This window comes from Triticum urartu, chromosome 2A, assembly GCF_056163025.1.
Source record: "Triticum urartu cultivar PI428250 chromosome 2A, HENAU_Tu73, whole genome shotgun sequence".
Taxonomy (NCBI): Eukaryota; Viridiplantae; Streptophyta; class Magnoliopsida; order Poales; family Poaceae; genus Triticum; species Triticum urartu.
The window spans coordinates 739,678,544-739,693,872 of record NC_141874.1 but is presented as its reverse complement, the minus strand read 5'-3'; the positions used below and the strand labels follow the sequence as shown (position 1 = coordinate 739,693,872).

General features: G+C 46.2%; 1 protein-coding gene across 1 annotated transcript; it reads right to left on the bottom strand.

Moving 5' to 3' along the window:
• Positions 1–4,264: 4,264 nt before the first annotated feature.
• LOC125534469 (uncharacterized) lies at positions 4,265–11,134 on the bottom strand. Its single transcript, XM_048697687.2, has 4 exons — positions 10,588–11,134; positions 8,954–9,334; positions 7,881–8,864; positions 4,265–4,667 (listed from the first exon to the last, which is right to left on the bottom strand). Exons 1-4 carry the CDS (start codon positions 11,076–11,078, stop codon positions 4,589–4,591), a joined length of 1,935 nt encoding a protein of 644 aa, XP_048553644.2. The 5' UTR covers positions 11,079–11,134; the 3' UTR covers positions 4,265–4,588.
• Positions 11,135–15,329: the final 4,195 nt, after the last annotated feature.

Here is a 15,329-nt window from a genome sequence, read left to right as displayed (position 1 = left end):
AAATTATTTGCATTTTGCCTACATCCCAGCAGGACTTGCTATTTATTTTCCCTATTTGCAAGCAAGAAGCTTTGCCAACCACTTTCAGGTAAACCTCATAAATCCCCAATACCTTTCCAACTAGTTTTTTCTGCCTCCCCAGTAGCTGGATGTTAGCCTTTTTTGTTCCAGCAAATAAAGTGAGTTGTCTGAAACTTATATGCAAATTGCCTACATCACAACAGGACTTGCTCTCTGGCCCCCATTTATTCGCAAGCAAAAAATGTTTCACTCACAACTTCCAGGTAAACTTCACACAAACCCCAGAGCTTTCCAACATGTGTTTTTATGCATCCCCAGTAGGTGGTTGCAATTTTTTTTCAACAAAAAGAGGAATTGTCTAAAACTTATATGCAAATTGCCTACATTACAAGAAGACTTGCTTTTGATTTCCCGTTCTCCTTTTTTTGGTGACAAACTAATAAGCTGGCTGCAAAAATAAGTTTTGACTCACAAAATTTGCATAACTGCAAGCACAACTTGATCCTTTTTGTGTCTGGTGAGTTGATGGCGATCGATAATTTTTTCTGGGTGCGACAAACCATTGCTCTACCTCGAAGTTAGACATTTATCTTGGCGATGTTTGAGAGGGGCACGGGTGGGAAGTTGTGAAACAGAGGCTACGAGTTGCCAGATCTGAGGGCGTGAGTTGCCATATGTGCAATACGAGTTGCAAGATCAATGGTTTTTTGAACTTGGCACTAGTGTGGTTCCCCCCTTTTCACAAAACTTGCATAACAATTGATAAGTAGTTGCTTGTTTTTGCTTTTCGACTTGCCCAATGGTTGTCGTTTAAACATCAACCTGGACTAAAAATGAGGGATTAGGCAAGTCCACACTACTAGACCAGGCAAGTCAGAGTGCATTACATAGTGCATTGCAACTAGTGATGAGTAGGACTTGCTTGACGTTTGGGCCTCACTTGCTAGTGTTAAGTATGTGACTTGCTTGACATTTGGAAAACCTTTTGTTCCTCTTAAACTGTGTATTTGTGTGTGATATCCAGCCTATCTCTTTTAATGAAACTTTGAGTTCCTCTTTATTGCGTTTTGCAAAGAAGCAAGCATGATCACTTCTTTCTCTTCAAGAATTATCTTTTTTACAGGTTACTACATCATCTCAGACAACTGTGTTCAGATTTATTTCCTTTTCTCAAGCATGTTTTTGAATTTTCTGTGCAGTTTTTAATAACCAGCATGTATGTATTTGCATGTTCTACAACAAAGATTGCATGTTACAAAGCATAGAAGACTCGGGTGTTCTTCATGGTGCGAGATCACCTGCACAGGAATATGACTTTCCTTCTGGGCAAAATTTTCTGTTTTTTTACCAGTTTTGTAGGCAGGCTGGAAGATACATGCATGCTATTCTTGGGAGTTTTTCCTGTATTTGTTCTCCTCCTTTTGTTGTTTTAGGTACTGGTGGTTTTTTGGGGGTGTTTATGTCAAGTAGTAACCATTCTCTGCACATATTCACACACTTTACTTTGTGCATCACCACTTAGTTGCCTGCAAAATCCACTTAGTTGCCTCCTGCATCACCACAAGTTGCCTAAAAACACAGGGGGAGCGGCGGATGTCTTCAGGTTAACTTATCACCAGTTTTGCCTACAGATGCACACATACTTGCCCGCAGTTTATGTGCCAAGTTGCCTAGATGGCGTAACAATTATGGTTTAGGGTAAACATGAACACAAAGCCACATGTTGCGTACAGACATTCACATACTTGCCCGCAACTCTTGCGACAAGTTGCCTTAACAAATATGCTCCAAGGAATAGAAACACAGACCCACGGGTTGCCAACAGACATTCACACGCTCGCTTCCACCAAATGTGACAATTTGCCTAGCAAGAGACACAAATCCCGCTTATGTCCACTGTTTTATGGAAGAAAAGCTCCTTCTTAAGTTGCCTATTCATTTACCACAAGTTGCCTAAATCTCATCAGTGTTTTGTAGGCCAGAGGAGGAGGAAGAACTAACCCGTCGACTGGAGAAGATGGGGCAGAGGTGGTTGCTGCAGGAGTGGCGACGTTGCTGCTGCTGGATTTAGGCCTTGTAGGAACTTTGAAGAGTTAGATCCATGGATTTAGAACCATGGAGAAAAAAGGGGGAGGAAGAAGGAGGGGAACGGGAGGTAGGGAGAGGGGTTCGCGTGGGACGCATGCTGGGCAGGTGTGCGGAAGCGGTTACAATCACACGAGATTCGTTGTCGGCCATGTGCGGGAGCGGTTATACCCATTTCCTTTTCTGTCGTGCCAACTGTTCAGGGGTTTTCACTTTCCTTTTTTGGGTGTGTGCCCTATAATACTAACTAGCCAACAGGTGCTCCCTAGTCACGTCCTTTTTGTTTTGGTATTTTTTATCTCAGTTTGCTTAACTTTTTGTTTCCTTTTTCTTTCTTTTATTTTTCTCCTTTTCTATCTCAGATACATGCCAATGTTGTGATACGCCCTATTTTTTTATCAGTTTTGCTAAAGCACATGTAGATGTGCCATAAGTATTGCACATCTAAGTCATATGTCATTGATCTTACCTTGAGATTCATGTCAATATTTTCTTTTTCTTTTTTCTTTTTCTCTTTATGCTTCATTCACTCACTTAGATGTGCAATAACTAGAGCACATTTAGATGTGCCCTAGACACACCCTTTTTTTATATAGGTTGAATATTTTACAATACATGTCAATGTTTTTCAAATTCTCATTGAACATTTATTCGAATATACATGTTGAACATTTATAAAATGCGCATTGAACACTTCCTTAATACACAATTTATATTTTTAAACAAATGTTGAGCATTTTTCAAAAATGTCATGAACATTTTCCAAAGTTTCCCATTTTATTAGATCAAAGTGTGATGAGACAATGTAGGTATGGTTAGGCACACATCTAAGTTTGTCTTTCGACTCTTGATCCACATGACAACCCCAATGTTACCTCAGACAACTTCGGAAGTTATACTAAACAATCACCTTACGATCTTTATCGTTTTAACTTATTATCCGTAGAGTTACCCCAATGCCACTACGGGCACCTCCGGAAATTGTACTAGACCTGCATCATGATCTCATTAGTTCCAAAAAGTTTCAATGCAACATAAAGAAACTCATAGCAAGAGCAAGATTCAATTCACTACAAAGATAATATGAGGGGATACATACATACTTCAACTCCATTAACAAAGCTGATTGCAATCAAGAATGGAAACTTACATGATCAAATGAGAGAGATAGAACCCATAGCTACTGGTATAAACCGTCAACCTCGAGGGTTAAGTACTCGTAGATCATCATAGGAGCAGCAATGGATGACGGAGATGTTCACGAAGATGAAATTTCCACTATGATATAGTGCCGGAACAAGGACAAAACCAAGATCGCAGTGGACCGGGAAGTGGCAACGGCCGAAAAATTAGGCTCAAATTATGTCGGATGTTTTTTAGTACATATGGAGCTACGGGCGTCGAAAGGCGGTGGAGGCAATGCCCATGCCCCTAGGTCACACCAAGGGGGTGGGGGGTGGGGGGTGGAGGTTGTGCCCCTCCCCCTCTAGGTGACCTTCTGGCCCTTGGCTTGGAAATTGGTGTCCTATTTTTATTTAATTTTTGGGCTTCGTAAATTTTATATGCTGAAAAGTCCAACAAACAACAACCGACTCTATGCATTAGATTAATATGTTAGTCCAATGAAAATCAAAGAAAAATATGCCGAACTTATGTACCAATTATGTGAATATAGGATGAAACTTTAAAAGTTATAGATTTGTTTGAGGCATATTATTAGCCGAATGGGCGCCGCCGTGGGAATTATGGCCATTTCGATGCATGATCATTGGGAACCCCACGCACTCGTAATCAGGGACGCGTGATCAATGTGTTCATACTCCTTTTTACATTCTCATTGATCACACGGAAAGACGACGAAGATCAGACACCAACGATCGTCCAATAGCTACGAGGTCATTGATGGACTACAATCATAGACCGGACAAATATGACAGCTCATCGGTGATAAAATTTCATCCGCACAACCCGACGTAGGTGGAAGAACACCTTATCATTTTTGTTGTGGGATAGAACACCTTATCATTGATGGGTTATTTTTTGACCGGTCAATGTTAACTATCTTTGTCGACCGTGACAGGCTCATCACTGACGCCTGGCTAGGTGTCGGTCAGTGAGGAGTGATCAGTAGTAATTTGATTTGTAGTACTAGTGTGCATATATAGTTCCTGCTAGCCGGACATTGTAAAACTGGCACGGTGATTGCTAGCTCAAAGACATGGTTGACTATACCCTAATTACAAACTGAAAGTGGTAAGATTATTTTCACCAATCCACACCTACAAGTGGAGAATCAAATTAGTAACACCAAACAAGCTGTACTACCCAATTAATTAATTGAGGTTCTTTTCGTGACTAGATTTCCATTTTGGCTTGAGCAAACTCTTTTTTTTTTCGATAAAGGCTTGAGGAAACATGCATGGCCGAGATGAACTCATGTGGCAGTTGAAGAACCGTCCCTCCATAGCCAACCAAATCGTTATTAGGGCTTGCAGTTGTTGCAGTGATGGTTTTGCGCGGACAACTCGGATGCACATCGGTAGCAGAAGCTGTATCCACACCTACAATCGGCCGGAGAAAATCAAATTGTCAAACAAGCCGGCCGGGGAGATGAGCTCAAATCATGCACGCATGATGGATGAGATCGTAGTAATCTACAAGGAGAACGTAGCTAGGATGATGGATTTGAGAGTGAATTCTGGTTTTTACTCCCTATTTTGACATTTCTGACACTAATTACCTCATTTAGCCGGATTTCATCCGTTTTACCCCATTTAGCAAAAGTGTTACCATAATTTACCCTAATCTAATTTTTGTGTGCGTTCTGACTGACTGGCATGCCACGTCAACAGTTTTTTTCTAACTATTTTTCTTGCTACTCAGCTCGTTTCCTGTTTGAAGTATTATGATGGGACGACTATACTTGATTAGTGTGGCATATTACCATTAAATAAATTATCGAAGAATTTTTTACTGATATAATTTAAAATCATGTATGTTTTTCTTCATTTATCATATAGGGCCTTAAGTATGCATGGTTCTGTGGATTAGATGTGTTGAAATATACTACTTTACTTACTCTGATACACCTACAAATCTAAATATCTAGGTAGCAAATGTGTTAACAGGAAGAGTGTTAATACATGTATAAGTGATAGCATCTGTTGCTACTTGCTAGCTATAAAATAATTTTGGATCTTTGTATCTTATGATGCATGCTGAAACATGTTTATTTACCTTATTAGAGTAGATTATGATTTATTATGATTGCAGCCACTAATTCATTTATATTCTTCCTGCACAAAGCGGATGGCAACCAAGATGTGGAGTGTTAGGGCATCTCCAGCCGCGCCCCCAGGAAGGCCTCCCCAGGCGTTTTTTTTTGCACCGGCGCCGAAAAATCGGCCCAGTCGCGCGCCCAGGAGCCCGATTTTCGCTGGCTTGGGCCGAAAACAGCGCCGGCGGACCCAGTCCGAACCCGGCGCGCTGGGGGGCACCCGGGGGCGCCGGGGCGAACTGTTTTGGCGCGAAACAGCCGCGGGCCCGCCGCGTCAGCGACTCTACCCTCTTCTCGGCCCTTCGTCGTCCTCATCGCCTCGTTTGCCGCGGCGAATCAATGCCAAAGCTGCCGCGCCGGTTAGCCTGCGCCATTGATGCCTCACGGGCGGCGCAGTGAAGACCGGATGACGCGCGTCCCTCGCCCTCCCTCGCCCGCCACGCGTACTCTCGGTGGCTCGCGCACGGGCGGCGCCTCGGCCTATATAAGACGCGCCCCAAAGCACTCGGCGACTCGTACTCTCTCGCCGTCGTCGTTCCTCCCTCGCCTCTCTCTAGCCGTCGTCGTTCCTCCTTCTCCTCTCTCTCGCCGTCTCCAGCACCCATGGCCGAGCGCTTCCCAGGCGACGGCGCGGCGGCGAACGGATTCGGCCGCCGCCATCTTCACGAGAGCGAGGCTCGCCTCCTTTTCGAGGCCGAGTACCCGGTCCCGCCGGACATGCGGGTACCCGGGGCGTGGAGGATCAGCGTCGGCGGCGTGCCAGTGCCCCTGATACCCACCGGCGCGGCGCGGCGTGCGGAGATCGCACGCATCCGCTCGTCCCTGCCGCGTGCGGTGAGGGAGGGGCCACGGTACGTCCCCGACAGCCCGCTCTGGGAGCCCTATTTCCGCCGCCGTCACGCCGAGCAGCTCGAGGCCACCAACGGCGTCGAGCCCTCCAGCAGGCTCAACGCCGTCGGCCGGCGTCGGTGGTGGGGCGTGCCCGGGCGCATGTTGGAGGCCGTCCTCGAGTACATCGAGGGCGGCAACACGCTGCGCCTCGAGTATCCCGCCCCCCTTCCTTCTCATGCCACCGGGGAAGCTCCTGGACCCTGAGGCGCATGGAGACCGGGGGGTCCTCCTCCTCGTCCGGCGGCTCGCCCTGCCTCCGCCCCGTCAAGCCGGAGCCCCAGGGCACACCGGTCAGCGCGCGCACCCGCAGCTCCGGCGTCCGCATCGGCGCCAACGCCTCCCCACCCACCGGCCGCTTCGTCCTCATCGAGCCCAAGCCGGAGCCCGGCCTCCCCGTGGAGTACGAGGAGATAGCCCGGCGCGGCTTCTCAGACGAGGACGCCCTGCGGCGGGCGCGGGACGACTACCTCCGCGACGAGATGGTCCGGCAGCGCCGGGCCCTGGAGGAGATCGCCGCCCGCAAGCGTGGGCGCGAGGACGAGCACGGCGTCGTGGTCCTCGACAGCGACGACGACGACGACGACGATGACGCCCCCGGACCGTCCAACCCGCCGCGCAAACCGGGGAAGGGATGCAGCAGGGACGGCGGAGGCGTAGGCGGGGGCGGCGACGACGACGACGACGACGACGGCGGCGGTGACTACACGCGGTTCTACAGCCTCCTCGGCATGTAGAATCGCGTGGGCGGGCGGCGAGGGAGACTGCGGGGGTAGCCCGCGTTAGTTTTTTCCTTTTTTTCTAAAATATGTGTATGTTTGAACGAACTAGCCGATGTTTGCGTTAAATTTGAGTTGTTTTTGCGCCGTATTTGACTTTTTTGACTAACCGTGGGCGCCGCGACTGGGGGCATCACGCCCGCAGTGCGCGGTTTAGCGCCGGTGCGCCCCCAAGGGGCGATTTTTTGCCCCTCCTGGGGGGCCAACGGCTGGAGATGCCCTTAGGCATATTTTACATGTCCATGGATACAAGAATCCAGAGCTAGAGATGATTAAGAGGGGTTTCAGTAGTTATTTAGATATAAAGGATAAGATCAAGGAATTGGGTTCCAACCCTTGGGACAACGTTTATTACCATAAGAAGGTGGCCAATGGAAACTCCATGGTTGAGTTAACAGATGATGCAGGCATGATAAACATGCTAGAGGAATTTGATGCTTATACGAAAATCAGTTTGCATGTTTGATTGGGGCGAGCAACGCAAACGAGAAGTCACTGGAGGCGAGCGTGGCGCACGGCCCACTTGGGCGTTGTGCGTTGGCCGTGATGCGAGCGACCGTCATCGGGCCGAGCTGATCGGGAGAAGCTACGTGGCCCGGTTCAAAAGTGAGAAAAATAGCCAGGAAAAATCACTAATATGGCATCTGCCAGCTGGACCTAACAATTGTGACTGACCGGTCAGAATGCTCAAAAAAATTAAACAGGGTAAATTGTGGCAACATTTTTGTTAAATGGGGTTAAATGGATGAAATCTCGCTAAATGGGGTAATTAGTGTCAAAAATGTTAAAATAGGGGGTAAAAACCGGAATTCACTCTGGATTTGACGTACCTGCATTTGATGTAATTGCACCCTTCGGATTTCTCCACGAACATCTGGCACTCGGGGCACCTCTGCCACCCCTCCCTGCCGACGAGACGCCGGAGCAAGAGGTCCTCCCGGCCGCGCTCGTCCTGCCCGAGCTTCTGGAACTCCAGGCACCCGAAGCCGACGTGCCACGGCACGGCGCACCGGGCGCAGAAAAGCCGGTGGCAGTGCGGGCACTCCGCCTCCGCGATGGCCGCCGCCCCGGCCTCGTCGTCGGCGAGCAAGAGCGCCGAGCATTCCGGGTACGGGCAGTACATCCTCTTCGCGCCGATCGCGAGCTCGCACAGCAGCAAACCCCACTTGTCGAGGAGGTCCGTGGGGATGATGCTGTGGCATCTCTCCGGCTCGATGGTGCCGTCCTGGCAGCCTGGCTGCGGGCATTCGATGGGACATACATTGTCGTCCAGCTTCGCGGCCACGTACTGGGCGACGCAGCTGGAGCAGAAGGCGTGGCCGCACGAGTTGATGATGAACTTGAGGGCGCCGGGCACCGTCTCCATGCAGATGGCGCAGTCGAAGAGCTCGCCGTCGCCGTCGACCGGCGAATCTCCATTGCCCTCGGTGAACAGAACCATGTCCACGGGGGGCTGATGTTGCGGCATCTTTCCGGCTCGGCGGCGCAGTCCTTGCAGTTGACGAGAAACACAGCTCGAGCAGAAATCATGGGCGCACGAGGTGAAGCTGGGCCGTATACATGCACATGGCACGACATGCATGCACTTGGTGCAGTAGAAGTGCTTCCCGTCGCCGAGCCGTCCTTGCAGTCGACGAGAAACACAGCGCGAGCAGAAGTCGTGGGCGCACGAGGTGAAGCTGCGCCGTACACATGCGCATGGCACCACATGCATGCACTTGGCGCAGTAGAAGTGCCTACCGTCGTCGCCGTCCGCCGGCGAATCTTCATTGCCATCGGCGACTGTGGCGTGGTTGATGCGCGGCGTTTCATGCCTGGGTACAAGGGGGGTTAATTTGAGTTCCTTTGGGCCGGCAAGCAAATACTACAAGAGATCGAGTAGAGACTAGGGAGTAGAACTCACCGCACCATGGGCATGGGGAGGAGGCCGTCTTCGTCCTCACAGTCGGGGCATTCGACGGGAAGAGCAACGCCCTCGCGCTGCCTCATAGCGACGTACTTGGCGACACAGTTGGAGCAGAAGGCGTGGTGGTCGCACGAGCCGAAGCTGGATTTGTGGACGATGGGCGCCGTCGTTATGCACATGGGGCAGTAGAAGAGCTCACTGTTGCCGCCCAACCGTGAATTCCCATTGCTATCCATGATCAACTTTTCTCGCCTAGTTTCACGCGAGCCAGTCGGGACCTGAGTAGTATGTTCGTTGCCGTCAACCGGTCCGCCGTTGCGCGATGGTACTAGAAACATTTCAGGCCTGAGTAGCACTTGGTTCATACTCCATCCGTTCCTAAATATAAGTCATTTTTAGAGATTTCAATGCTAATTACATACTGAGCAAAATAAATGAATCATACTTTAAAACATGTCTATATACATTTGTATGTAGTCTTTACTGAAATCTCTTAAAAGACATACATTTAGGAACAGAGAGGGTAGATGAGAAAAATCCATATTATAACCATGAACCATTCCATCTGCCTAAGATTCAACACCGGACTCTCAAATCATCTTAAGATTCAACCCCGAATTATCAAAACCGGCTAGAATCAACCTTCCCTCCGCCGAGTAGGCCAGGCTTTGATCCACTTGTTATTGATCGCCGCGTGAGCTTGGCCAGAAATAGATTTTTAAGGGTATTTTTGCAATTCCCTTAAAAAGAGGGTATTTTTGCAATTTGGTCGGCAAAAGGACCAAAACTTTCCCATAATGCTCATCATTTTTCACTTTTTAAAAAAATTTCTGGATGCGTTCTCATCTTTTGGTCAAAATTGACAAAAAGGGGCTGAAAATGAAACTTAAAGGTATTTTTTAATATCGTTGGCAAAAATGACTGGAAATTTTCTAGGATGATTAGTATATTAGTCTTGAGTTTACTTTTTTAAATGGGTATTTTTGTAAGTCTGGCCAAAAAGGGGTTGAAAGTGAGATGTAACGGTATTTTGAAATCTGTTTGGCAAAAATAACTGAAAAATTCCCAGAATTATACTAGTATTGATTTAATAAAAAAAATTGAAACTTCCATTGTTTGGTTGACAAAGAAGGGATGACAATGAAATTTAAGGTTATTTTTAAAGCTGTTTTGGAAAATGGTGGCAGCAGCTTTCACAGAACGATAAGTATACTAATCTTGGTTTTAGAGAATTCTTTCATCTTTTTGGATGTTTCCTTTTTTTTGTCAAAGTTTGACCCGAGAAGCGCTGAAAATCGCACATGGCTGCTGACTGGGATGCTTACCGGCCAATCAACAGGTCATAATCAGTCCTACTCAGCGAAAACCAGGTTCAGAGGGGAAAGGCGTTGAATCTTAGCAGGTTTTGATAGTTTACGGTTGAATCTTAGATGTTTTAGAGTTTGAAAGTTCTGGGCTGCGTTTGGCAGCTCAGTAATTTTGATGTTTTGCAAGAATACCGTGGTTTTGAAAAAAACAACAACACGGTTTTCAATACTTTGGAGGTGTTTAGCATCAGTAACTACTCTTTTTTTCATAACACACACACGCCGGTATCGCCGGCAAAGCGCGAGAAAGTAAACAGGACTCACCTCACCGCGAGCGCGACGATCACCGTTGCCACGGCGAGTCCCCAGCAGCACCATGCTTTGGCCGGCCAGCTGAAGCCACTTTTATCTGCAGCAGGCGGTGCTGGAGATGTATGCGCGCGCGTGTCCGCCGGGATTGGCGGTGGCTTTGACGGCGTCGGCACTGCGCCCGAGCAGCCGCTCACCGGCGACGGCGAGACCGTCTTTTTTATCTGCAGCTCAATGGGGCCGACGGCGAGCAACGCGATCGTCTTGGTCAGCTTGTTAGTTTCACCGTCGACGGCGCTCCTCTGATAGCAGTAGCACATCTCCGCCTCCAAGGCCTCGCTCCCGTTCTTGGGCACGAGGACGAGGAGGAGAAGAAAAGCGGTGGAGGAGGAAACGATCCCGGCCATGATCGTCGGTCGTCGCCGTGTGATTCCTCTTCCCTCCTCCGGCCAAGGGCCTACCGCGTAATCGTATCCGCGTGAAACCCCTCGACGACTTCCCGCCATGGCATCACCATCGAAATTTCACTTGTTTACTTTCTACTATCAAATTAACCGGCCGTCGCCGTTGCGTGGCCTCTTTTCTCTTGTTTTTTGCGATTGTCCACACGGAGTGGAGCTCATCGGGGGGGGGGGGGGGGGGGGGGGGGGGGAAGATGAAGATGGGTCAAAGATGAGGTGTTTGGGTACATCAGGAATACGATCGAGGAATGATGCAAGCAAATAGTAGTTGGGAGGATGCAAGCAAATGGTTGGATCGCTTTCATGGCTGATAGATGAAATGCACTGCCGGAAGCAATGGACCGTAGTACGCGAGGACTGAGTATAAAAGGATCCAGAACGGCTACACGACCTCCATGGAGACGCGCAACCTACACAGATTGGTTCTTTCTTAATTTCCACCAAACTGCATCCGACTTTTGCTCAGTAAGTGCCACTCGATCGGGCCCACCCGGTTTGGAAATGACACTCGTTTACAAACAGAGATACCCTGAATTAACTAGCTAATTCTCAGCTAACTATGCTTAAGGCTGGTCATAGTGGGGAGTAACTTAGACTAGTGTCATATGTAGTCTAAGTTAGTATCTTCATAATACAAAGTAACATAATAGTAGTATCATAGACGACTTCATTTATTAGCTCGTAGACTCATCTTGTCTTGAAAAGCGCTATGTTACAGTAACATATTATGTTACCACCTCTCATTAATTACTTGCCACATAAGCAGATTTTTCTCGAAATGCGCTATGTTACTAGCTAAGTTACTCCCACTATGACTAGCCTAATATTGATCCAAGTGTTGATAGTTGTGTCTTTCCCGATGGCTTTTTTAGCAGTCACCACAAGTTGCATTAGTAGAACATAAAGGCGCGCGTTGCCACGCCCATCCATCTTGAGAAAGAAGTTATACAAATATTTGATAAAATTATTGAAAGTGCGTTATATCGACTAGAGGGGGGCGGGGGTGAATAGGCGATTTTTATGAATTCTTCACTAAGGAATTTGCCGGTGAGGAAATTCCTTAGCGAAGAACTACTTGCAGCGCAATAAGTACTCAGTAGTAAACATAACAGAAGACAAGCATAGTCATCATGATGAAATGAAGACAATCGTAGAGTACAGAAAGCGTAATCACAGGATAACACAGGATGAAGACAAATAGACTGAAGAAATTGAACTGAGGAAATTGAGAAAGTCTTCAGTCAAAGTCTTCAAACACAGATATGACAAGCACACACCACAGTAATGAGGAAATGAAAGAGTTGAGGAAATAGAACCAGTTGGCTTGGTGAAGACAATGATTTGGTAGACCAATTCCAACTGTTGTCTCAGTTGTACATCTGGTTGGAGCGGCTAGGTATTTAAACCTGAGGACACACAGTCCTCTCCGTATTCTCCTTGAGCTAGGGTCACACAGACCTCGCCCAATCACTCGTGGTAAGTCTTCAGGTGACTTCTGAACCTTCACAAACTCGGTCACTCGGTGATTCACAATTCCTCTTGGACGCTCTAGACCATGACGCCTAACCGTCTGGAAGAAGCACAGTCTTCAAAGATAACAAGCGTCGGATCCACGCAGGATCAATCTCTTCAGTGATGCTCAATCACTTTGGGTTTGTAGGTGTTTGGGTTTGGGTTTTCCTCACTCGATGATTTTCACTCGAAGTCCTCGGAGGATGGGATACTCTCAAATGACAAGTGTCAGTTTCTTTTAGAGCAGCCAACCAGCTAGTGGTTGTAGGGGGCAGCTATTTATAGCCTAGGGAGCAGCCCGACATGATAAGACATAAATGCCCTTCAATGATATGACCGTTAGGTGGATAAGATATTTTGGGACAGCTGGCGCGCAGCACAGCAACGGTCGGAAATTTGAGGCTCAAATTCCTCAGGCCTATCATGTTCCTCATTGTGTAGGCAATCCACACTGGCGAATTCCTAACTCCTCAGTCAGGACAAATTCCTCAGAGACCAGAAGAACTCCGTCTCTGTCACTAAAGAAATTGACTGAACTGTATGAGATTTTCAATGGCTTCACTCGAAGGGATTGATAGGTGTAGGATTTGAGTTGAGCATCACATGGAAATTTTTCCTTAGTATTTCCTCGACCCCCTTTAACAATACGGTGTTTCCTATGACTCAAGAAAGAGAAAAAGAAACTACGAAAACAAAAGTCTTCATGCTTCATATTCCTCGAATGAATATCAAGTCTTCAAGGTCATACCAATTTCTTCACTTTCAAAGTCTTCAGAAAGTCTTCAGAATACCAAAGTCTTCAGTCGAAGAACTTCATTTTTAGGGGTCGACTTTCTCTGTAAATATCAAACTCCTCATAGACTTATAGACCTGTGTACACTCATAAACGCATTAGTCCCTTAACCTATAAGTCTTTAATACACCAAAATCACTAAGGGGCACTAGATGCACTTACAATTATGCCAACAATAGATTTGATAAAAATTTAAGTTGTTCTGGATATAAATGGCCCACTCACATAGATGATGTCGTATCACGTTTATCTGAACCGGGAGTGCAAAGGTAAACATAAATTTTTCTTTCTTTCTGGGCCAAATGTACTTAAAGTTGCATTAGTAGATACCCTTTCCTCTTTGTTTCAAAAATTGTGGCTACCCTTTTCTTAAGCAAATTGGTTGTAATTTGAATAATTCTAAAACATTGAAAACAATTGCACAAACTCCTCATCCATTTCACAGAGAATTTACATGCTTGATTTCATGTAGAAGCTTATATGTTTCATAAACGATTTATGATTCTCCATGGATAATCTCTGGAAAGTTTACACCATCACACCAACCATTTCTTGTGTGCTTTCTACCTTTTTTGATATCATCTCATAGCAGAGCACTCATATATTGCCAAATATTCAAATTCTAGTAAACGTCACTGACTCACTGTGCCATTGCTTGTTCTTCTTGAGTTTGTGACAACTTCTGATTCTAGCTCTCCCCTTTATGATCTGCAACTTTCTCGAGTTTATCCAGAATCTCTAGCACTATTACTTCTAAACCACGGAAAGATCCAAAGGTTGAAACTTTGATCGTCCCGTTTTACCCATATATACTGTACCCTAAACCCTAAACCCTGAACGGCCATCTTGCACCACTCTTGTCCTTGTGATCCCTACTTGGCATTTTGTCAAACCTACATATTTAGGGCATTCAAGTATATTTTATCCTCACAAAGAGGACGAGTAGTTTAATCAAGTGGCACGCTCAATATCAATGATGTTTTACATTGACAAAAGTACTTATATTTAACAAAATTACTTTTGGTCATGTGTAAAATAACAAGGTTTTTAGTTGGAAGAGGTCTAGTAACATAATTAGCCAGATGATTCGATGTAGGTCATCACCACTAACAGGAAATGAGACCCATTAGTGGAGACATGTCCTAGGCCAACCGAAGAGCCCCCTAGGAAACTTTGGTCCAGCACCAAGGCTTATAGGAAATTTTGCCCTAAAATTTTCTTCTGTCCTAGGCATTCTTCGTCCAGAGCGATGACTCCTTAAAGATATTCTACTTCAGAGCAATGACCCAGTTCATTGAACCTGACAGAAACAACCCACTTTCATCCTCATAATCGGTTTAGACACTCCAAGGATTTTCACTAGCTACTTATTGTATCTCAAGTCTGGCTGAACTTCTATCTCCACCATAGTTGCTTGCTTCTGAGGCTCTCGCAAACACTTCAACCATGACACAGAAAGCATATCATGCATCCCTGCAAAAAGAAGGTAGTTGCTCTAGACAGTAAGCATGTTCCTCTTTTTTTTTGTATATTGATTTTATTATAGATTTATAGAATTTTTAAATGGTTATCTCTGGAGGTCTTCTACGGTACCTTCCACGATATTAACCATTTATTCCAGGTCACCCCGCGGACTAGATCGATCCATACTCCTACATCCAAGCTTTTAAATAGAAGATAGCAGACTAGATACAGATTCAGGTCCATGTAGCGGAATGCGAATTGCAGGCAATACTGCGGGCTATGCTCTCATTGCGGATTTAGAAAAAAATCATAAATTTGAGATTGTTGTCAATATTTCTAGATCATTGACAAGAAATATGACAGTTACTTTTGAGCATTCATCATTTATATAAGAATATAAACTATAACTGAACAATATTTGGTCGTCCAAGGTGCAACCATGTAAGCAAGACACATTTACACAAATAGATTACACAACAGAATAATAAACACTTTATAGCAAGAGATGTTGTGGATAGCGGATGATA